The sequence below is a fragment of the Fopius arisanus genome, unplaced genomic scaffold (genome assembly GCF_000806365.1).
Source record: "Fopius arisanus strain USDA-PBARC FA_bdor unplaced genomic scaffold, ASM80636v1 scaffold00009, whole genome shotgun sequence".
Classification (NCBI taxonomy): domain Eukaryota; kingdom Metazoa; phylum Arthropoda; class Insecta; order Hymenoptera; family Braconidae; genus Fopius; species Fopius arisanus.
Window position 1 is genome coordinate 1,643,597 of NW_011887748.1, and position 23,666 is coordinate 1,667,262.

Below are 23,666 nucleotides of genomic sequence, written 5' to 3' on the forward strand. Positions count from 1 at the left end.
GGGGATTCAGGTTTATTACTGTTGTCTTGGTATCGATACCATTCGAAGGACCTACACGTGGGTACACGAGAATTTCAGTTGCTTTTTCCACACATTTTTCGAATTGATGAAAATTTTTACATTTTCATTTCAATTTTGTAGTTTTATAATTATTTATTTCTCGAATATTGAATGATGATGGAAATACCGAAGATTTATATCCGGAGATTTGAGAACACGTGGAGGCTTTCCAAAGTTTAATTAGAATTCTTGAATTTCTCCAAAAATTTCCCCATCGATTTAATTAATGTTGAGTGAGACTTGACGAGTGAAAATCTCAAATTGTATACGAATATATCTAATCGCTCGGGTCGATGGTTGACAGTCAATTTAAATAGTCAGTAAATGAGAGAGCTAAGCGCATAAATTTCGTGATCGGTGTGGGGACCAGTTGGAAAGAGAAATAGATTTAAAAAAAAAATAAATTGAAAGGAGAACGATATAGGAAATCATGCGAAAAGGAGCAGGGTCGAGAGAAACATTTCACTAGACAGTGGTGAAAGTAGCCGAAAGTGAAGTTGCCTCATATCCAAGGACTGGGCCAACGAGAACCAGTCGTACAATTATTTTTTATTCCAGTATTTTTCACCGTCATTGCCAAATTGAGAAATACACCGACCCGGTGTGCGAAAAATCCCGTGAATTTTTTTATCAGTACTTGTGCTCCAGAGCTGTTGAAAATTAATGTACATCTGTTTGCCAGCTGTTTGACTTCTCCAGAGGATCAGTGGAGGATGTATACGTGTAAATATTAGTACTCAATGTCATTAGACCGATTAATGCCCTCATCACTGATTAAACCCGGTCTTGAAGAAATCTCGCCTGTCAACGCCAGACGCTGTGGTCTGAACAATGCCGGAATTAACTACTCGCGATCATTTCCACTGGTGATTTTGAAAAACTTTGATGATGAACTATCGCATATATTGGGGAAATATTAACGATACCACTGAATAAATACCCATCACTCAAGGTCGAGTAATTCCATTGAGATTGATAAAACAAGGGCGCTCGAAAACAGATATCTGGCGTTGAGTCGATCCTCAATGGAATTGAAAACCTTTCAAAATTTTGTTTATCAAATTGGCAAACGCCAAGTGGCCACTCCATTGATATTTCCCCTGAAATATTCATTACGCGCGATTTTTTTTTGTGGTGCAGAATAAAATAGCGACAAGTCTCGTGAGGATAAATAAATTTTGGTGATAAAAATTGAGCTTGAGCCATCGATGCACCACAAAATAAAAATGAGAATGATAAATGTGGTGTATTATTAATGTTTCAAAGTCATTGATGATTGTATAGTGGTGTAGAGCTAAGCAAGAAGTCAAAAGCACACACGACACAGGAAATGGCGTAGTACACAAGGACGAAACATTCACGACAACGACTATGCTAACGAGTCCTCTCAGTCGGCTCAACATGGATAAATAATAAGTAGCAAAAAGATGGATAAAAAGGTGATGATAGAATATTATGATGACTTACCCTTAAGAGAGGATGTTATCATAGGATCACCTGGAAAAAGTTATTGCATTAAATTAGACAATAATTGTCCGAACAAGCGATAAATATTGTGAATATTTACTGTTGATATTGATGGGTTATTTGAATAATTATAAATAAATGCTCTTACCAATTGATACTAAAGCGTATAACAATGATAAGTCGATAAGTGATGATTATAATTGAGCAAAGTGGTACATATCCTGCGTTTTAAATGGGTTATTAGGAAATAGAGATGCGCACCACCGCATGCGTTATCCTGTAACGTTTTATTATCCTCGTCAGCGAGATGGAACGGCTTGCGAGTGGCCAAGACGTGTCCTTGGTCTTAAAAAATGTGCACGTGCTACCAGGTTGCTTAGATTTTTCCAAGATTGTTAGCCACGCGATAGTTAGACTCTAATATACATACCCAGAGATACAAATACCATCCTCACGGGCAATATACCATGCGTGAAAGGCTTCCCTTCATTTGAAAAATATATTCCAACGCATTAGTTAATATTTTCATGAATACCGAGTTGCAATTTGCCGGATGGACTGAGTATCTCAGTATTCTCATGAAATTCAGTAAACAAACAGGTATCTATATCTGAATCAAGCCAATTCGTATACAAAATGCTTTCTTATTCACTATAAATTCACCATTATGTAATTTTTCCAGTTGTACCGTGAATACGGATTTTTTTTTTGTCGCGGAAAAATGCCAAGTGATTTGTGTACGTGAATTTCCGTTTGCAATTGCAGTTATATGAGCAACGTGTAATAAGAATAATGGAATATAAAGGGGATAGAGTATGTGAGATTGTTATTTTTCGGTAGATACGGGAGAAATATACATTTATATTTATCTGAGACGTGCGAGAAAGATAAAAAATATTGAGGAAGTGTTCATAAATAATTCATGTACGCATAGAATCTGTCAGTTCCACGAGAATAAACTTGCAACGCTGGTGACGATGTCACTGTCGTTTTGTACCCTATCTACTGCGGCATATTTTTATTTTTCTCTTTTTATATTGTCTGGTTATTTGTAATCCATTTAAGGATGAGTGTGGCGTGTTGAACGTAAGACACGATTTACCACAAGCTCTTGATGCATTACCCTAATGAATTAGCTCAATTCTACTCATTCATCCTTGGGGAGAGTTATTCCAGTACCTGAGTGTCCATCGTAAGGTATACTCTGACGTCTGATGGTGTTTGACAAACGTTGATAATCCGATTGTGACTGGAGATGATGCTGATGATGGGACGATGTCTCTTGCTGGCTCGACTGTATCGACATTGACTGTTCACCAGATGTTGATAAGTACGATTGGTTGCCATTCAATGAGCTTGATTGATGATTGTGAGGATGATGATGATGATACGGTAGTTGATACTGAGACTGCTGATGAAGATTGTACTGATGATGCGGATAATTCATACCCCACACGTAGTGCTGCTGCCAGGAGGCGCCAGCCTCTGTCTCAGACATGCCCTTACTTTAGAATATATTATCTCTTGGATCTATCGTTGCACTTTTTTCTTTTCTTTTCTTTCTACTCAATAATTGTTTTAATTCTTCAATAATTCTTGAATAACGAGGGGATGTCCATGCTTGTTCTATTCTTCAATCCATGGACAACTGAATATCGGAAAGAGCATGTTGTCAAATATAAACACGTCCGTCTAATGATTTTTTTTCTTTTTTAAATGCTAATCATACCGTATCAGTGAGCAGGTGCATCTCCATTGTTGTTCTCACGATTTCCAGTGGTTTCTCCTTCTCAGATTATTCACTAAATCGCACGACTACCGATTAACTGATTGGATTGGACAATTCGGCAATGAAATCCCAAATAAACGATATCACTCATGAATATCTTTCATGAATGTCTATAGATGAAGCTTTTTTCTCATTCCAACGGATTTTAGATGCGAGCCAATGGAAAAGAAACCGATTTGAATTAATTGAAATGCAATTAATACATAAATAAATAATCAGTAGCAAGTAGTTATCTTTATCTTTCGCACACTCAGCCACTCATCACTCTCTCGCTAATTCAATCACTCATAAATAACAATCTCCCTATTGTTACTGATAATGCCGGGGTTCACCTTGATGCTCTTTTAATTAATCGATGTATCAATCACGTTGGAGATCATTTGAAGATGTGATTGTGGCAATTGTTTAGGGTACGTTGAGTATAGAACGGGCTCTGACGAACAACTGAGCCAACGATTTAGCAAGGAGGGTCGACTGGGGCGGCTTGGCGAGGGCAAGCTGAGGATGATGGGGGTTGCTGGCGGTGAGTTGCTCCACGTGCACAATCAGGCACGTTTCCATGTCACGTGCCCTCACCATCATCATCTCTCACTTTATTTTAGATTCTTTTTCATCAATAATCATTCAACCTCCACACATCCATAGCATATCATTCGAGGGATGATCTGTTCATCTCTGCTCTCTGGTAATCTGTATCACCATTCATTTTTCTTTTCGTTTATTTTATTTTTGTCACAAACTCGAGCGTTGTCCCAGGTCATGTCGACGATTTGTGTCATTCTGGGACATTGCACTTACGCTAAATCAGAAAGCTAATGGACAGATTGATAAACACTTAGATAAGCGGATAGAAACGAGACTGCTCACTGGATTTAACACAACTTTTGTGATGCTGGGATTTTAAAATCGCTGTGATTAGTCGTATCTTTGGAGGCATCATCCAAAATACAATGCCCTATTTTTGGAATTCAGTGTTGGAATTCTCTTCGGTGAATTGTATTGTTGGATTGAAATATCCACGTTTCAAATAAATCGTAAAGTATTCCGGTGAATCTATTCGGCAAGAGCACGCTGTGGTCCACGTGACTACATTTTCCACCCCATCCATTATGCACTCCCTCTCTCGTCCTCAAAATACGCATTATCGAGCTCACTGCGCCTTAATTAATTGGTAATTAATAGCCTAGAGTTTCGTATTTTTGGTATTCATTGTGGTATTCACTGGAGTGTCGAGGGGTAAATGTCAACGTTAAATCGTAGAAAATCCGATGAATCGATGGAAGTCAGTCATGCGTGCCGGTCTCATTCGTATATCGTTTCAATTCAATACGAAATCTCGCGTGGAGTCAATTTATATTTTAATCCTCAGGTGCTTCGTGTAGTCCAAGGGTAGTGTCCACTGGGCCTCGAGGGGTTCTTTTATTTTTTCCACAGAATTATTCTTTATCTCCACCCACGGGAAATTGATTTAGTCCTTCTATTTCTGTTTATCAATGCCTCCGGTTTAGTGTCGATGTAGACGATACTTTGTATTAAAATATCATTGGTTATCGTAATGTGGGAAAACCAGTAATTCCGGGAAGGTTGTGCATCAAGAAGTCACGAGGCATGTCGCGTGAACGCACTTTCATCCCCCTTGCCTCCATTCATCGTACTTGCAAAGTACCGAGGTGTTTCACCGTCAAATGGAGCACTTGAAAGGGCAATCCCCTCCTCTCCCCCAGGTTTTCTCAAATACCGAGTATATTTCCACCGAAAGACATCGCCGGTGTAATTACCATGTATAATCTGCGGATCTCCTTTACCCTTGATCTCCGGAAATGGCGTCACTGGAGTGAATGCTATTGTAGGTGAACCATACCTCTTTTTTTTTTTTTTCCTCTCATTTTTCACTCATCTCCACTATTTTCCTTCTCTTCTTCACGTGCTATGATCTAGATTTTAGCTGGCCACCGTTTTTTTAGGAAATCGGATACGTTTAAATTACTGGGGTAATGGTGGCTATTATTTTCGTTGTAACTCGGGAGGGGATTATCAACTGTGATTACCAACTGCAATGCCAGTTTGCCCCGGCGTTTAGTTGAGTGAGTGATGCTGCAAGGACACCGGATGTAAAAACCAGCACGATTTGATGATCTACCCGCGACACTTTCCCACGTAATTTACTTTATAGTCTTTACCGCCACCTTTGGTTATCCTACTGGTGTAATTCCTTCTATTATGCGCATATATTAACATTCAGCATTGCTATTGATTATTTCAATCGCTGAGATTTTCTGTTAGTGGGGATTTTAGTGGAAATTTATAAGTCCTCACCGGAAATGAGAAAAATGGATAAAAAAAAAATTGTCAGGATATGGGGGGTAATTATGGGTAACAATACACGCGAATCACACCGAATTGCGGACAATATCTATTGTGAGTTATGTAACGATGGGTTTTCTATGTTGGTGGGGTACTTTGCTGATCCTGTGAGCAGCCTTGATTTTTCTTCCATTCAACATTGTCCGGTTAATTCAACATTACGTGGATTACAATAAATTGATGTAAATGTGCATTTTTTTTTTTTTGAAAAAATTGAGAAATTTATCGATATCGAGAAATATCGGCTCGCGATAGGAGTGATTGCTCAGTGAATTGAGTGATGCGCGGTAGAAAAATTTTTTGGGCTTTTCCGGGGAATTTTCCTCTGCCCTCATGTTAACAGATCAACAGCTGGTTTGATCTAGCTTTTGAATATCGTCACTAGGTGTCAGTGGAGAATGAGAGTGATTTCTGCTGCCCTCTACTGATTCCAAGTAAAATGAACGTTTTTATATTTTCCCCACTCCCACGTGCTCGACACCCACACAACCTGCGATTTTTTATAATCACGTGGGCTTGTAATTCTCTCTGAAACATTCTACTCTGCAGAGGTGTATAATGGATATGAAGGGCCCAGTACTCTGGTCCATTGTACTTAGCATGAATGAGCTTAAATTAAAAGCAACTCGGGAGGTGAATGGAAGGCAGAGCCGAGGCAATACTATGCGAGAAATTTCCTACTTTTGCATTACTTCTCGTCAATTGACAAGTTTTTAAAAAAAAAAACGTACCTGATGCTCTTTCCAGGGCATATCTCGATGCGCGTTGCCTCGTTTCCATTTTCCAAATTTCAATCAGTTGTTTATACAGATATTTCTTCGGTTTACCGATTTATGATTGATTATCTAGATACTAGTACAAACCCAATGATGAGCGGGAGAACTTACCTGAAAGCAAAAAAGAAAAATCATTGCAATTAACGAACTTGTGGATATCGAAGGGACTGATTAAAAATAACAATAAAGCTTGAATATTAAGAAAAAATGAATCTGTTTCCATGACAACAAACATCAATAACAAAATATTTCAAGGCATATGCGCATTCATATTCAAATTCGACAGTTCAATTCACATTTCTCCATGAAATACCAGATTAAATAAAATTCCTTTGATGATAATAATAATGAGTTAAAAAAATTGAAAATAAGTGAGAGGGACTGGGCAATTGGGAAAATAAAAAATAATGGCACCATCGAAAACATCGAATTTTGAGAGGCTAGTGGTGCACGCTATAAAGAGACTTCAAGACATTCAGGGTTCAACATCTAAGGAGATAAGTAATTGGTTGGCCCAAGAGTATCAGGTACCGGTTGAAGAAATAAAGAGGCAGGTACGTCTTGCTCTTCGTCGTGGCACAGATTACGGGATTTTGACGCGTCGAAAAGGGTGTGTTATCAATTTACACTAATTATCATCCGACAAAATGTTGATCAAACAGACTGGTGTACGTGTGTTTGTACGGTTACAGGGGAATTTATGTGTGCGATCGCGAGTCTCACCAGGTGAATTCAGCTCGAGGAGATGATGCCCGCGAGTGTAATACGGCGTACAAGAAATTGCGGGCCTGGAGGAAGAGCAGGGGTAGACGGAGGAAGTCGTCGAGGGGTAGGGGCCGACGGGGCAGAGGTCGCAAGCGAAAAAGAAGCGGAAGTGGCAGGAAGCGGAAGAGATCGGGAAGGAGATGAGGCATGTGTTATCGCGGCGCGATTATCATGAATTTTGGCGATTTTTATGAAAAAAATTGGTGGAAAAACGAGGAGGCAAATTCCAGGGACTGTGGCTTCCCGGTGCGGCCGTCCCTGGGACACACGGCCTTGTCGGCTAATGATAGTACCGCTAATGATGCGTTCACACACGCTCACGCATCTACATGCCCTATCCATTTGAACGCGCACGTAAATATAGTCATTCCATCCCTCAACACCCAAAAATACTGGGAACATCAGGAAGACTTCTAGTCGTGAGGAGATAATAAATTCATGGGGAGCATTAACAATCGGTCTTTTTTTTTTTCTCAACGTTCATCAACTTTCTCTTTCAGTGGAAATGGATTTTTTTTTCGCTGATGGTATTGGTTGCAATTATTTTCCCCGTTGGCAAGTGACAAAAGGCTGCGCGTTAACCCGAAAATATCCATCTCATGTGCGGTATGTCGAAATCTGGCATAAGTTCTGGCACCAAGCCCAAGACACGTCTTGAGTTTTCTTTGGCGTTGGCCTATCCCTGGGGTTGTATTAGAGGTAAAAGGCGAATGGTAATGGTGGTGATGGTGTAAAGTGCACGAGGAAACAGACTTGAAACGAGAGAGAAAAAAAATGAGGTGGAATGAATGTCGATGGAAGAGACTTGCGAATATGTAGTTGTGTTTATTCATCTATTTTCACTGGACCCCTGTCTTTCGCACTCCGTCCGTCAAACATTTTGACATTCGTTCCAACTCAGAGGCAAATGGAAATAATAAACCCGATGAATTATCACTTTGAGATGCTGAACGTTTGTAAAGTAAATTTGCGGGTGGAGGAAGCGACTTGTTTTTTTTTTTTTAATCACTACTCGATGGAGCATTAATTTGATGTGTCATTGTGTTAATGGTCTTTGGTATAATTTATCGATAGGTTCGGCGGGTTATCTCGAGACGGAAATGTCGAGTCCCACGAAAAATCCAATGCCGCTATTTTTATTGGGAGGAGTTGAGCGCCTATTGGGGTGGAGAATGAAATTCCGTTTGTTATCAACAAGGGAATTAGACCCTCGAATCGATTAAACAAAGCGTGTGAAAAGTTGGTCGCAATGTGCTCCGTACACTGTGACGCAATGAATGACCCTTGAGTATATGCACATACTTGGATAATATCGGGGATCAAGTACTTAAATAAAGTAACGGAGTAATGTGGTGTAGAGATAGTTACAACAGGCTAGAGTTGACAGTGAAACAGGCAGACAATTTTCTCATAAAAAAATTAAACAAAAAAAACGATCCATTGATTTGCTCATTCACCAATACTCCAATTCAACAATAAATGTACGTCATACATCTTTCGTATTGTCAATAAATTCGTAGACACTTCAGCGTTTTTACCTACACGAGTGTAAAAAAACGTTGAATTTGGCTGCTGGATGACTGGCTGGATTGTTCACACCTTTTCGAACGCTTTTTCCTTATCTGGAATATAAAAAGACTCTCTCGCATACGTTCGGGTATTCACTCTTATCACAGACAAAAACGATACGGCACATAACGCCACCATGAGTACGCAATAAATTTATTTCCACCGAGAGAAAAAAAAAACTATAAAAAAAACAAAATGCAAATGATAATATTAACGAAATTCCATCATCATCCGACGCTGTCGTCATTCAACATTGAAAATACCATAAATCAGTTGATTTTATTTAAGCCGGGATCCCCAGAGACTATTTTAGAAACATAATAAATCACCTATTATTCCCAGAATGCAAGGAAAAAGTCCCACCGATGGAAAACCGCAGTCGACGAGTTAATACGAACATTTTCTCCTGCACTGAAAGTGTTCATTGTGGAATGGTCATTGGACTTTGATTTTATCCGCTCTAAAGTACAGAGTGTTAACAAAAAAATAAGAGAAAAAATTTGTTGGGCTAGTTAAGGTCAGGTTAGACATTCTCGAGGCGTATCACGTGGTTTGCCACGGGGTCTCTACACAGTATAAACCGTAAAAACCGAACGAGGTTAATCTAGAGCCCAGAGCTGATTCAAGCTCATACCGCTTTGCGCCGGCGCAAAGTCGATTTCCACACATTAACAAATTAACACATTAACACGAGGGTGGACAACATTTATCGCACAATTTTTTATCTTTTTCTTGCATTTCCCCCTCATTTTCTTGGCAACAACAATACCTCTGGTACACATTTTAAATCGACAAGGGAATATTTTTATCGTCACTATTATTACTCATTTTTTGGCACTAAAAAATAGCGTCAATCTCCATAAATAAATACGAAGGGAATGGACCGGCAATTATGGTGGGAGGGAGGAGGGGGTGTTTATTTGACAATTTGGAGCGGGAGTTTTTATGATTTTCGGAGTGAGTGATGGGGGTTTGATGACTTGTCACGATTTTGGAGTGAGTGGGAGTGATTTTTTTTTTTTTGCCATGGACTCCCGGTGTTTTATGGATTGGGTGCAATGGTTTATGATGAAAGGGAAAACGTGTACTCACCGATCAACGGAAAAATACTGGGCTGGTCAAGTAGCGACTTGAGGCCGTTTTCAACGAGGGTGGGAGATGAACGGTCCTTGTCGCTCATTTCACGCACTGCGCCACAAAACGACGACAGGAGTAGAGTCCAACAAAACACCACACACGAGGGATACAATTTATTAAGAATTTTTAACACGATGGGGTGGTATTACTCAGGGGTGGGGAAAATTCAAAGCGAATGTAATTGAGTTGTCAACCGAGTAACAGACGGAGTTATTTGAGCCAGAGCACAACCACGCGTACACCTAAATAATTCTTAACGATTTATCAGTAAAACACTATTTTTTATACTCTCAATGAAGCTTTAACACTCGATAGATAACTCTCTCAGGTAAAAATAAATGTTATCTCATGATTTTTGGTTTATCAAAAATGTGTGTCAACAATTTTATTAACAAACAACTTGGTAACAAGAGCCACGATTATTATTTTTTCTTTTTGTTTAATTTCGAACTGCGGATGGGAGAGTGATAAGTGGTGTTAATAATGCGCCGGTGCTAGGTGGGTGGAGGGCTTTGAGTTTGTGGGTACGGAGGGGAATTTTTATGGGCTCTTTTTTAACGATTCTTTTTCAAAATAATTTTGAGATTATTATATTTTTTTGGTCACCGGCACAGAGAGGCCCTAGAGCACACCCGACACCGGACCGCGTATCGCTACGAGTCACTCACGGCACTCGTTGCTCTGTGGCACATTAAAATAACGTTGTGAGGCACACCGTGTGTTCTTGAAAATCAATCTATTACAGTGACACGTCTGTGCTGCCATCTTTCCCTCTTCTGTCAAATCATTCGTTGCCGAACGTGTCATCTCCGTGGCTCCTCGGTACACTAGGTCCCCTCATCCCTTCATCCCCTAATAATTACTAATAAAATAAAATAAAATAAAACCTAATAAAATTCATGTATTTACTCTAAAACATTCTTTTATTCTTTCATTTATTGTCGTGATCCTCAGGTTTTCACTCGAGATAATATTATAAAAAAAAATAGGATCACTGATAATTTACAAAATTGACGGCGGTAGAAATCACTGGAGCGGACATTGAGAGGCGTATATTAAAAATAATTATAGTACAATTAGAATTTAATCGTGGCAGATACGAAAGCACTTATGATAGTAACGTCGATTTGTCTCAATGAATGTTATCTTACAATCGTTATGACAACGGTTTAACACATGATCGTGGATAATTATACCCAAACACTGAGCGACTCGACGTTGGACCGATTGGGTAAAAATCCATTAGTGTATTTCTTGAGGAGTGTTTGGAGCTCAACGGGAGTTGAGGACCACCTCCTGTGCTTTGTTTTGTCAATTGGCACTCTTGGCAGGCCGATTTCCGTGTGACAGCCCTTGATCGGGGAGAGAACAGTGGGTAGGCCGACATCCTGAAACGAATTCATCGATGAAAATCCACTCTCATCATCCCTACAATTAACATTATTTGTTTTATCGTCTTTGAGCGTCGTGAGCCTGTCATCTTTGACTGTTTTCTTAGACTTGGGACGTGGCGTTGAGCTTCCTGTTTGCTTGAACAATTGCTTTGAAATAGAACTCAGTGGTGAATTTATTTTCACCTCGTTCTCTGTAATTGTTTTGCACTCGGCGTTTAGAAATGTCGAGTTGAGAGATCCAAAGGATAATTCATCGTCGATGAATGAACAGTTGCTGATTAATGTCGAGTTGGCGCCCTTTGAATCGTTGTGAAATTGGCTGGCTATGTTGTTGTTGTCGTCGTCAATTGCATGCTCGTGGGTGGAGGAGGCACACGAGGAAGAGGATGCCGAGGAGAAGGTCGATGAGAACGAGGAAGAGGAGACAATTGCGAGGTCTGGATGGCGCATCGATAGGAGAGACTCCACTGTTCTCATTAATCTGGAAAAGACCATTAATAGATCGTTTATATCCTATGAATTCCCCACCGAAGGTAGACTGTGTATTTTATTTTCATTGAGAAGAATTCAAGGGAGAAAATAAAAATATTGCTCAAGTACTTGGAAATCCTTGAAGTGAATAGCGAGTGGATTCGCTCAGTTACTGTGATTTTATGAGGCACATCGAAAGATACTCAGAATACTGAGTGAAATTCATGGATATTTTTCCCTCTTTTTATAGCTCAATGTTTATTATTTTTCCACATGACTGTTAAAGCAATAATTAAGCAAGTTTATGAGGTAATGAGATGATAGGTAAATGGTATGGCAACATACCTAAATGCCTCCTGGGATAATTTCTCCGTTGGTACATGGTCTTCATCCTCATCGGCATCTCCATCCTTAGTGGGTCGTCTATAAACAACACCGTCGTGTGTCTTATTGAGATCCTCCTTGGTCTTGAGATCGTTTTTAACTCTCGGTGGTGTACAATGGGCGGGATCATTCCTCCTAAGTACAGACCAGGTGAATTCTCGCAATCCCGAATAGCTGTTTGTGGGAATTTGCGTTACAGATTTGGCACGGGTAAATCGAGAGCTCGTTACTGGAGATGTTACTGCAGATGAATTTGGCGATGTTTCATCGATATAGACACTCTGACATCGATTACTACGGGCTGATGGGCCTTTGCTGCGATTAGCATTTTTTTCATTAACATAATCAAGACTTTTTTTCGTACGGTCCAGAAAACGCGCAACCTGACGCATGAGAGATCTGTACATCTGTTGGTTCGCTTCAGCCTGAAGAGAAATAACAGTGATATTGCTGGAAATTGAATAATATACAAATAATTTGGGGATCATTTTCTCCGAGTTATTTACCTGTTTCAACTGCCACTTGAGGGTATCCACCTGCGTCTGGAGCAGTACATTGTCCATTACTTGAATTCTCGGTGCCTGATTTGTCTTGAGAACACTGTGCAGCCTCTGGTTCTCTTCTGTCAGTGTCTGACATTGCTGTAATTGAGACAGTAATGAAACTGTGTATCACCATTTTATCACTGATATCTCCAGTGATTGTCTACTTAATATTATTTCAATTCAGCGATAAAATCAAAAGTCAACTCCATCATCGCGTTTTAACGAACAAAGGCCTTTCACTTCTCAACCCACACGGGGAGGCACGTCCTATACCGCCATTTACAAACCGAGCAAAAGCACGCACCGAACTAAAGAAAAGAAAATTCACCATAATCGTTGAAAGAGGAATAATGAAAATAATCATTAAAAAAACATTGAACGTACTAACGTAACTGTAATGTACACCGGATTATTTCGATAGAGTTGAAAACACTGTACATATCCCTTCATGGTATTTCCATACAATGAGATTGAAGGATTTTGAAGAAAACAAGTTGCGTGATCTATCCGGCGATCTCGGTTGAGATAGAGTAGAATAGGGTGATGGTGATGAAAGACGAGGCAAATAATAATAATGAGTTATTGTGAAAATTACGTTGATGAAGAGTTGAAGAGGGACCGTATGAAAATGGCGATCGACGGCCGACGGGGGTGGGAACAAGTCCGGGGCAGGTCTAGGATAATGGTCGGTGATTTTTTTTTTTTTTTTTTGAAAAATCCGAGGCAAATAGATTGTAAATTAATGGGGATCGCACAGAGTCGAGCTGTGGACATTTTTTCGAATGTCCTGCGCTGGCAAAAGCGGATGGGGTTACGCATGGTTGCTCACCCTGAACCGTCCACCGTCCGGATGAATACTATCATGACGTCATCTGCTACGGTCACTGCTTGAATTATTCAGCGTACATGATAAAAAAACCGAAGGGGGGTAGTACAACCATTGAACACAACCTGTACGTGTTGCGTTGAGTAAAAGAAAAAAATATAGAATTTCTGAGTGAAACTTGGGGGATCGTTTCAAGGGCCGTCCTTTGAACTGTTTAAATTGAAATAGCCTGTTGTATGAAATTGAATGGGACCACCGTGAAATATATGAACTCTACCTATATCCAGAGATATGTCGGGTGAGTCTCGGAGCGCAATGAGACCGAGCAATTTATTTTTGGTGCATTCCAGGGGAACGGTAAGAAAATATCCGCGGCCTCGCGGCGCTTGAACCGTTCTCTCCGGTCAAATATCTATATAGTCTAGGTTTTGTACTGTGTATCCCTCACTGGTTAAGGATGGAATGCTGGGGAAGGTTTAAGACACGCCTGCGTTAGGCTATACTTCAGTAATGCAAACGATCAATTTTTGCGGTTCTCTGTACAGTTCCATCTGCACTTTTTAGACGGTTTATTATATACTCGGTGTGATTATAGGTGTGCGGAGGGAGATAGCATGTCTAGTTTCCTTTTCTATTATGTCTCCCCGCATGTTTATAATATAGTTTTAGGTATCCGGAACAATAACGTTCCGTCTTACGCTCCAGTTATCCGGGTTTACTCCGTTTAATTCTCTCTGGTTCAGAGTGAATTCGTTTTTCTTTTATTGGTTCAACATCCTGTTTGATTTTCTTGATAACACAAGATCTCGGGGATTTTTAGAGTTTACCGATTTGTTTGAGGTGGGGGTGGAGATCATCCGGTAAATGGCGGAGATTCCGCACGTGGTTGGCATTCTGGTATTTTTAACTGGCGCGATATAGATTTTTTTTTTTAATAAAGAGGTGGATAAAAAATGAGTGGAACAGCTGAGAATGGGAATGGTCATGGGAATGAGATGGAGGCACGCCGGATGGATATCGTGTATCAAATGGGGATATCTGTTCTCATGATATCAATGATCTGTTCGGGCACAATGAAGAATCTCTTATTACTCTAGCGCCAAGGATTCTTCTCACCTTATTCATTTAATGTATGTGGATGGATTTTCTCGCACTCGAGTCGACCTCATCCATAGCTTTCACCAGGCTTCTGTTTTTTTTTTAGTATGAAATTATGATGCTTTCCACCGCACGGCTGTTTTTTTTATTCATTCTATTTCTATATCCATTCGATTTTATACGTTTAGTTTAGATAGACGCGGGCGATTATATTAATTGAATCTCAGGATAAATCGAAAATAAATTGAGAATAAATCGAGAATACATCGAGGATAAATAAGTGAACCTGTGGTTTGAGTTGACACTGAAATATCGATACGACGCATTCTGCATAACAGGTATTTCTCGGTTATACCTGGATTGTATACAATGGGCTAATAGTGTCCTGGGACAACCCCAAATGAAAGCCTCTGGGTGGGAACTATTATTATGCACAATAAGAAGAGTACACATCGGCAAAAATGAGTGACGATGAAAACTGTATCGCTTGAACAATGCCACCGAGGATTAATTTTTCGTCAGTGGGAAAATTCACGTGGCAATTCTCTGCACACCATTATTGTTATACCGTGCACCTGTTCTCGTTTAGCAAATATGAGATATCACTTCGGTGAATTAACATTTGAACTTGTTTCCACAGGCATCAGTGGTGAAATGTCGAGAGGGGAAATTTTACAGAAGGCTATTATCCGAAAAAGGGTAGAATTAAAAGAGACGTTGTGACGGATTGAGAACGAGTTGAGATGAATATTTTTTTGAGACTTGTGTTAAATAATAGAAACGAGTTTTACGGAGTTTAGGGTTTCGAGGACACAATCGTAACCGTTCAAATGTACATCGGTGTTGATAATAATTACAGGAGGGGCTGGAGCGAACTTCCGGTCCGACGAAACCTCCAGAGAGTCGAATTGCCCTGGCAATCCTTTCACTCGTGTTCCCCCCATACGTCATAAAATCGTACGATTTGAATAAAATTCTCGTAGTGAGGCATCAACAGAACAAAAAATCTTGTAATTTTTCTAATTTAGTGTGGCATTTATCATGACACTTGGGATTTCTCTTTGTTCATTCACACGCAAACCGAGGACGGGATGCACCTGTTCCGGAAATCGTTCCCTTCACGCGGATCTGTCTCTGTCTGCCCCCATGTGTTATCCCACTTCCTACAAGATTGTTTTAAATAATAATTCAAGGTAATTTACCTTACGCAGGTGATTCAACTCGCTGGCATCAGCTTCATTCACCAGTGATTCCTAAACAAAGACCGAGTTAATTATGAAAGTTTGCCAATTACTTGGTAATTATTTCATCCAACGCCCCCGTAAACAAATAAATCGATACTCACTTTGGTCGGGAAGGCGTCGATGCTGCCGAAGATTTTCGTTGGGCTCTCGAAATTGTTCAACGAAAAGTAATTGTTGTTACTCGTTATCGTATCGGTGGAGAGATTTTTCTCCGAATTATCATCATTCATTAAATCCGTGTAGTCACTATCCAGGGAATTCATATCACGACAATTGGACACGAATGAACGCGCGAATGAGCTTTTGAAGAAATTCCCGGGGGAAACTTCCCTCCCGAGTTCAAACTCTACCTTTGGCTTATTCTCCTCCATAATTATTCACTTTTACACTAATTACGGGGATTGGGATTTTAATTGATGGATTTCATTGACTTTTAAAAAATTAACACTAGCACTTTGGTATCACAATGATTCTGCAACACTTTTTTCGGGCTTCAGAGTTGTTTGTCATTTGTGGAAATCCAAGAATCGTTGTTGTTGTTAATTTTTAAGGTTTATTTGTTGATTTCGAAGACACGACTTAACTGCATGAGGACTGAGAAGTGACTACCCCACCGGTCGACGCCGCAAAGCCCAACGCTACGGTGTTTCCCCTTCCATTTTCATTACCTGCCCCATGACGACCATTCAACAATATTCAAAAAATTCATTCTGCAATCCCATGGAATTAATCCGAAATCACTGTTAAATCCTGCGTAATCAAGGGGCTTTACTCGAATTGTGCAAAGTATTGGGCAACTGATAGGCGATTCTAGAATTTCAAAATCCAATTTTTCCATCAACCAACGGTTCATTTCACATTTATTTTCCCAGTAGATGATAATAAAACCGACAGCAATGGGAAAATTACGGAGAGAAAAAAGAATTCTTCTCACTCCGGCCCATGATGATTTCACGTGTATTCGCCTGGCGGATGATAATGAAATCGTGAGGAAGTAAAAAAAATGGAAATGGAAAATTACGCGAAATGGTGTCGATTTAAGAATGATGTCAGTAGCCCCTTGTCGACGCCATTGCGAATTTACTAGTACTCGGTTACCTGACTCATTAAGCAAATGTCCCGGAAAATGATGAAATAGGTTCACCGGACAACTACCTGCACCTTACGAAAGGTCATTGAAGGTTCCAGAGCAAAGGGTATTAATTCCCTCTCTCATTATTACCCGCCTCACCTTCGAGTGGTTATTGAACCGAAGTACCCAAATTACCTGAGTCCAGTTATTATACCTGTTCCATTCATTGATCCATTCACACTTGTTGATGGTTTTCAGTTGTTTGGCATGAAAGACTACCTTAAAGGTAATGAACGGTCTTTTATTTGCTCTAGAAAGGAATATTTCAGGGCTGAAACTCAGGTTTTCGCAAGGTATTTCGATGGAATTTATTTATTTATTCATTCTCACATTTCTGACGAAAATAAATCAGTGGAATGTAAAGTTCAGCTCAATATATCTCAAATAATATAATCTATATCCCATTACCGAAGAAAATAATCCCGTGATTAATTCCTAGAACGAAGAAACACATGACGTTAATTTTTTTTTATTGCCTCTACAATAGAGTATAAAATAAAAATGAAAACTCTGATTATTTATAAACATTTGAGAAATTATCTCCTGCCGGAAAATGGAGACTTGAAATCGAGGGAAACCCTCGAGCTCCCAGGGAGATTGATCGGCGAGAGTTTAGGAACAGGTCCATACCCTTGGAGTTTTTCAAGTCTTCCCTTGATAGCAGCACTCCTTCTGTCCTTCGGTGTCAAAACTCCCGATGTATTTCCAGGTGTCGAAGAGGATTTTTTCATCACCTCCTCTTGAATCCTCCTGGCGCACTCCTCAACGTAATCCTCCACGTTCCCAATCCTGAACTCCAGTGACTCAAACTCATTCCTCAAATGACTCCCCTGTTTAGGATTACGCGTAATAACGGTTCTCTCGGTACAAAATGCCGTGGGTATGCTCCGATAAGTATTTCTCCTCCACTCGCAATTAACACAACAAACTATTGATCCGATAGTGGCAATATCAGAGTAACCATAAGAAGCAACTCCCTCCCAGAAAAGAATGGAGAGAAAGCTGTCATCACCCTGGTCATTCCTCCAGGCCAAATAAACGGTCTCAAAATTTTTCATCCCATGTGGTGCTGGCCCAATCGATACGACAATCCCCACAGTGTCAAACTCACCATAATGAGGTGTAAAACTCAGGGTCATTGCGTCAGAGAGCGGTGTGAAAATTCTTTCTGGAAACGACAACTTTTTTCCCAACGCTCTAACATCAAATGTCGTCCACCTAGTGGCACTGATCTGGAGTTCATTGGATCGCTTCCCCGACGCCGTTCCATGAACTATTGATATCGAATTACCTTCTTTGAACATCTCACTGCATTCCTCGGCATTCTGCCAGATCGTAACTACTGCATGCGCTGTACCATCGGTTATTCTCATTTTCAAACAAGGTGTCACGTCTCGACGTGACAAGGATGACCTGGAGTGCTCCAGGGACATCTGAGCCCTCTCTTCGCTCCTGGCGTTTCGAAATATCGTCTGACCGTTGGCTGTTGACTCTCTGTACACGATTGGATACAGACGAGACACAACTCCTGACACTTTGCCAATTAGACCGCCGTTTGGGTGGATGTGTCTCAGGGAGATTTCCATGGGGCCACTGTATTTTTGGAGGCCCAATTTTGTGTACCACTTGACTCGCCTCGTTGAATTCGTGTGGATCTTCAGGCGGATGTGGCCGGGGGCCTCCAGGGGATGGCAGCCCTCATCGACACCCATCAACTGGCTACCGTACGTCATTAATTTCACTCCTTCCTTTATTTTTCCTTGAAGAACGTAATTCATCATTGCTGGATCCAAGGCCACGGTCACTGAGTACCAGCCATCAGTCAATTCCATCGTGATTGCTGTCTCGTTGTTGATTGTCGTTTTTTTAATTTTTGAAACGCACAGTACCATCCGTCGAGATGGAGCATCGTCCTTCTCCAGGATTCTTCGGATCACTGGACGCTCTGCATGATCGATTTCACGGTCGTATCTGTATTTCAGTTGTTTAAGAATTGTGTCTGGAGTAAGGCACTTCGGGGGATTTTTACTCGTGAATTTCAATCGATCCAGCGAGGCTAATTTCCAGACAATCCACCTGTAGTGGTTCTCCACCCAGTGATTGGGGACCAGTGTGGGGTCTACTCCTGGGGAGGCGAGAAAACTTCGTTTGAACTCTGTGATCCCTGCGAAATTGTGCTCATTTGGAATCAACAGGGCATCATCTCCCAATATCAATCCCTCGACGCAGCTCCTGGAGATTTCTTCCAGGTTGAATTGGTAATTTCCAGCTGTCGAGGAAGTTATGGATGTCACTGCTGGGTCGATATTTTTAAGAGAGAACTCCTGGTGATCCCGAGGACCTGGAGAAGTTCCTGGAAGGCACAAGCTCTGGAGAGAAATCCTCGTTGATGAATTTAGGTCCTTAATGAGAATTAGGGATCCAGGAATTGGCCTTTCACGAGTTCTCCTCTTTGTATCGATCACTTGTTCCTGTTTTTTTATTGCCTCGGTTCTCCTCTTCTCTACAACCTCGTTTATTTTTATTTTCGTGGAAATTTTCTCGTAGGAGTCGAAGAATTCCTGACTATCGAAAACTATGTCGTCGGGGATGAGTTCCTGGTTCGTGAGGGGGAGTTTTTTCTCGGGTATTAGGTTGAGAGTTTTGTTGGGAAAGGAGTAGTGCCTTTTCTCGAGGGGACGAGAGACTGAGGATAGAGGACACGAAGTATCGGACCACCTGCTAAATGGACGGTTTGAATCTTTATCGATGTCTTTGAAAAATGCACAAGGATTCGCTTGAACTTCCCTGGAAACGGTCAAGGCGAGAATCCTGTCATTTTCAGTATCAATATTACTCGCAAACCCCAAGGACGACTGGATTATCTCATCATCTTCTTCATTAATCTCGGTGAATAACATTCGAGCCTGGAGGTCACTGCCTGCAATCCTCGTCCTCTTTCTCCCGAATGGAGTTACATCGTCTGGAGGATTTTTTCGTTTTGCCCTGACTGGGGCATTTTCATCAGAATTATCTGGTTTTGTTGTGGTGAGCGTCTCGTTTTCCTCGACTTCAGCAGTAAATGCCTGTAAATCAGCTTCAATTTTTTTCTGGACTGATTCTGAGAGGTTTATTGCTCCTCCACCAGCTGTTGTGAAGCCACAGACTGATTTGAATGTGTTGGGGGTCGACTGAGGAGGATTCTCTGGTTTTCTCACGTTCAGAGGTGTAAAGGGCTTGGATACAGAAGGAAGGCTCGACCTCCTCGGGAGTTTTTCTGAATTGGCGAGTTTTAAATTATTTTTTAAGAGACTCGAGGGCGTTTTATGCCGATTACTCGAGACTTGCTTCTTCAGGCTTGACAAATCTGAGAAATTCAGGTCATTCTCGTCGACAGCTGGAGTGTATGCTTCCAGACCTGCTTTCATTTTCTCCAGAGCAACCTCTGATAGTTTTATAGCCCCTCCACCAGCTGTTGTGAATCCTAATGCCGATCCGAAGGTTGCTGATGTGGAGGGCTCAGGTTTCTTGACTTTTAGGGGTGTAAAGGGCCTGGAGGATTTCATCGGATTTCCTCCAGGCGTTGTTTTATGTCGAGCTGACCAAATTTTATTTTTTATACTTGACAACTCCAGGAGGGTCGGGTCTTGCTGGTCTAAATCAGCAGAGAATTCTTGCATCGCTGATTTTATTTTCTCCTGAACAGCCTCTGAGAGGTTTATACAGGCACCACTTCCAGTTGTGAATCCAATTATCGGGGCTGAGGGATTTGTCGTTGATCGGGAGGTCATTAGGGGTTCCTCTGATATCTTCGAAGATCTGTCTGTTATTGATCTTGAAGATCCAGGGGGATATTGCACATCGACAGATCTCACTGGTGTAAATGGCCTGACTGAGCCAGAATTCAAATTTTTTACATTTCCTAGTGGTGATTGATTTTTTACGCGACCTTCGACCTCCTTTCCAGCTTCAGCAATCGCTAGACCTGTGGACCAAGCCTTCTCCGATATCTGCGCCGTTTTTCCATTTCCCGTCACAAATCCGGGAAATTGGTAATTATGGCTTGGATCATTGGGTACTGGTGAATAATTACAATTTCTCAATTGTGGAGAATCGACTGATGGAGCAATTCCATTATTTCCACATCCTGAAGTAATTGACACTGGCCTCGCGTCTTCATCAGCGTTTGCTTCAGGTACTCGCCCAGGGGAAATTCTCGAGAGTATTGGATCACAATTTTCAGTCCAATTTTTATTATCAATCGTTGCATTAGGCACTGAGGATTTAACGCGTGATTCTACACGATTTAACCGAAGAGATCGTCGTTTAGTCTTTAGATTCGATATTTCATTTAAGCAATCAAAGTAATCCTCGCTGGATTTGTCATTAAATAGATCATCGATACCGGGTAAAGCTTCTCCTGGCGGATCAACAGGATTTAGAGAGGCTTTCAACCCACCACAGCCATGAAAATCATTTTTATGAGGTAGTTCTGCCACTTTTGAAACAGATTCTCTTCTGTTAAGTGGTAAAGGTACTGTTCTATCACATTTCGCATTAGCCTCTACATTTTCCTCGACTGTTGCTTCCGTTTCTTTGAATTTATCAATCGGCTTAATTGTTTCTATATTTAATAATTGTACATACCCCTCCTTCTCGATACTGTTTTCTACTCCCGTTGATTTTCGATTATCCATCGAGCTCATCAGCGTGTCAATACTCTGCAGCTCAGTGGGCTCATTCCTTTGTAGCCTGGTCTGCTCCTTGAAAATTTTATCCACAGAGGTGAACAATTTTTTTCCACTCGCCGTATCAAACCCAGAATAAACAGACACAATCAGTGGCGTCAGGACCTGCAGCTGGGGCACGGCTTCCTCAATGGCCTGAGACTCCTCTGATTCAGTATCCTCAATTGTTACGACCATAGGCTCAATCTGCCTCCTGATCCCATAGTATTTTTCCAGGTATTTATTTAGAAAAAAGTCATTGAGCTGGAATATAGTTCTAGTTGACTCTATCTCCTCGAAGGGGAAACCTACAAAATCGAGTTTCTTCGGGGACAGGCGACCATACTGGAGTACAAACATACGTTGAAACTGCCAGAGCTCTTTGCTCTCCTGCTCCTCCTTGGAGAAACCCCTGAAGCCATTCTCTGGTTCCTCAATCTCTATTGGTTCTCCTTTTATCTCAATCCCCTTGTCCTCTAGGTAAGTCATTTCCAGGACCGTGTCCTGCTCCATTGGATCAATGCCAAGGTCTATTTGAGAATAATTATCCTGCGTGAGGTTGTGGAGGCTCGAGACAGGGGTCAGGGGCACTGTAGCTGGGATATTCTCTTGCTCCAGAGCCTCCAGGTCATCACTGATTGGAGAGAATGGAAAATCCTCTGAAGAATCTCTTGGTAGAGATGAGCACACGATCTCCTGGGTTGTATCTTCCCTTGGAGTAGGCTTATCACACATCTCCAGGGCTCTACAGCTCCTCAGGAACTCGTCGTCAGGAATGGCATCGTCTGTCAGTGTCTCGAGGCCCTTTCTCTCTTGGAGTCTCTTCTGGAGCTCTTTCAATTGCTCTAGCCTCTGAAGTGGAGACTTTGTCTCGACCTCGACGTCGGAAATCAATGATCGAGATTTCCTGACTTCATCTCTCTGGGGTAACTCCTCATCTTCATATAGTGTCGAACAGTTTGTGTTGTTCTTATCGAAAATACGTCGCTTGGGTGGACGTTTTTGTTTTTTCTTGGGATGGACAATTTCCTGAGACAGAGGCACGATTTCATCGTTACCGTCGTCAGGACGGACGTGGAGAGGAGTCGTCGGATCAGCAGTTTGAGTAATGCCATCATCACAATCACTGTGTACAGGATTTGTCGAGTGAATGATAAGACGATGTCGATCAACTGCTGGTGTCTCCATGTCACTTGTCCAGCCATCAGCCTTAGATATAAACGGCGCCAGAGTCAGAGGAGTCTTTGGCACAATCGGTTTACCAGGTGTCCTACAAAATAATTTTAATCCATAAAAAATTAATGAATCCATCATTCCTCATTAATAACACTCATAAAAAATATTACTCTTCTCTCTGGTCGTACACTGCAACAGGAGTCTGAGATAAATTGAAGAAAGACGAGTTGACCTTGGGATTTGGACTCATCAATTGATCGTCACAGAGGTCATCATCATCTGGAATTTCGAGGCGAGAAGTTCGATAAATTTTTTAAACAATATTTGAGAGGTTCAGTGGGATTAATGAAACGAAGATTCACCAGAAAATAGGTCCTCCTCTGTATCGCTGGTATTTTTTGAATAATCCATTGTGATTAATTCCTGTTGTCGCACGGATGTTTTATGGAAGCACTAGTATTTGGATAAAGTATGTATGCCTTTGTTTTCATTTCGTATGCAGTGATGTGCGTGAACGATTGTGAGATTTTGTTTTGGATTTTGTGGGAGTTGTGCGAGTTGAGAACACCAGAGGCGCCACTTGGCTGCCCGCCGTTTGCCGCCCATCGCTTGGCGCTTGCCTCAGTCGGCGGCTAGACGTTCCTTTGTTCGCGTTTTTCACTCGTGTTTCTTACTCGCGTTTCCAGTGTTTATCGTTGTGATTTATCATTTTGTGGTGAAATAGTGTGATAATATGATGCCTTGAACTAGTGGAAGCTGTGGG

The 23,666-nt window shown here is 41.1% G+C and overlaps 4 protein-coding genes across 7 annotated transcripts in view; 1 reads left to right on the plus strand and 3 right to left on the minus strand.

Annotated features, from left to right (window-relative positions):
• Window positions 1-10,633, minus strand: part of Pdp1 (PAR-domain protein 1) — a 21,759-nt gene extending 11,126 nt beyond the window's left edge. Inside the window, exons 1-3 of one of the 4 annotated variants that reach the window (XM_011317053.1) lie at window positions 3,257-3,503; window positions 2,707-3,175; window positions 1,528-1,557 (exon numbers count right to left, since the gene is read on the minus strand). In XM_011317053.1, coding sequence (XP_011315355.1) covers window positions 1,528-1,557; window positions 2,707-3,025 — 349 coding nt within the window. In that variant the 5' untranslated portion in view covers window positions 3,026-3,175; window positions 3,257-3,503. Of the gene's footprint in view, window positions 1-1,527; window positions 1,558-2,706; window positions 3,176-3,256; window positions 3,504-9,882 lie in introns of those variants that run through there. The other 3 variants (XM_011317051.1, XM_011317052.1, XM_011317055.1) reach the window with 3 other exon arrangements.
• Window positions 6,691-8,753, plus strand: LOC105274159 (uncharacterized). The gene is made up of 2 exons (XM_011317050.1): window positions 6,691-7,066; window positions 7,149-8,753. The coding sequence occupies exons 1-2, from the start codon at window positions 6,864-6,866 to the stop codon at window positions 7,363-7,365; spliced, it is 420 nt and encodes a 139-aa protein (XP_011315352.1). The 5' UTR covers window positions 6,691-6,863; the 3' UTR covers window positions 7,366-8,753.
• A 198-nt stretch (window positions 10,634-10,831) lies between the features above and the next one.
• Window positions 10,832-16,971, minus strand: LOC105274158 (uncharacterized). Its single transcript, XM_011317049.1, has 5 exons — window positions 15,991-16,971; window positions 15,848-15,898; window positions 12,683-12,817; window positions 12,138-12,601; window positions 10,832-11,802 (listed from the first exon to the last, which is right to left on the minus strand). Exons 1-5 carry the CDS (start codon window positions 16,258-16,260, stop codon window positions 11,118-11,120), a joined length of 1,605 nt encoding a protein of 534 aa, XP_011315351.1. The 5' UTR covers window positions 16,261-16,971; the 3' UTR covers window positions 10,832-11,117.
• Window positions 16,972-17,171: 200 nt separating this feature from the next.
• LOC105274157 (uncharacterized) lies at window positions 17,172-23,440 on the minus strand. Its single transcript, XM_011317047.1, has 3 exons — window positions 23,266-23,440; window positions 23,074-23,182; window positions 17,172-22,997 (listed from the first exon to the last, which is right to left on the minus strand). Exons 1-3 carry the CDS (start codon window positions 23,312-23,314, stop codon window positions 17,558-17,560), a joined length of 5,598 nt encoding a protein of 1,865 aa, XP_011315349.1. The 5' UTR covers window positions 23,315-23,440; the 3' UTR covers window positions 17,172-17,557.
• Window positions 23,441-23,666: the final 226 nt, after the last annotated feature.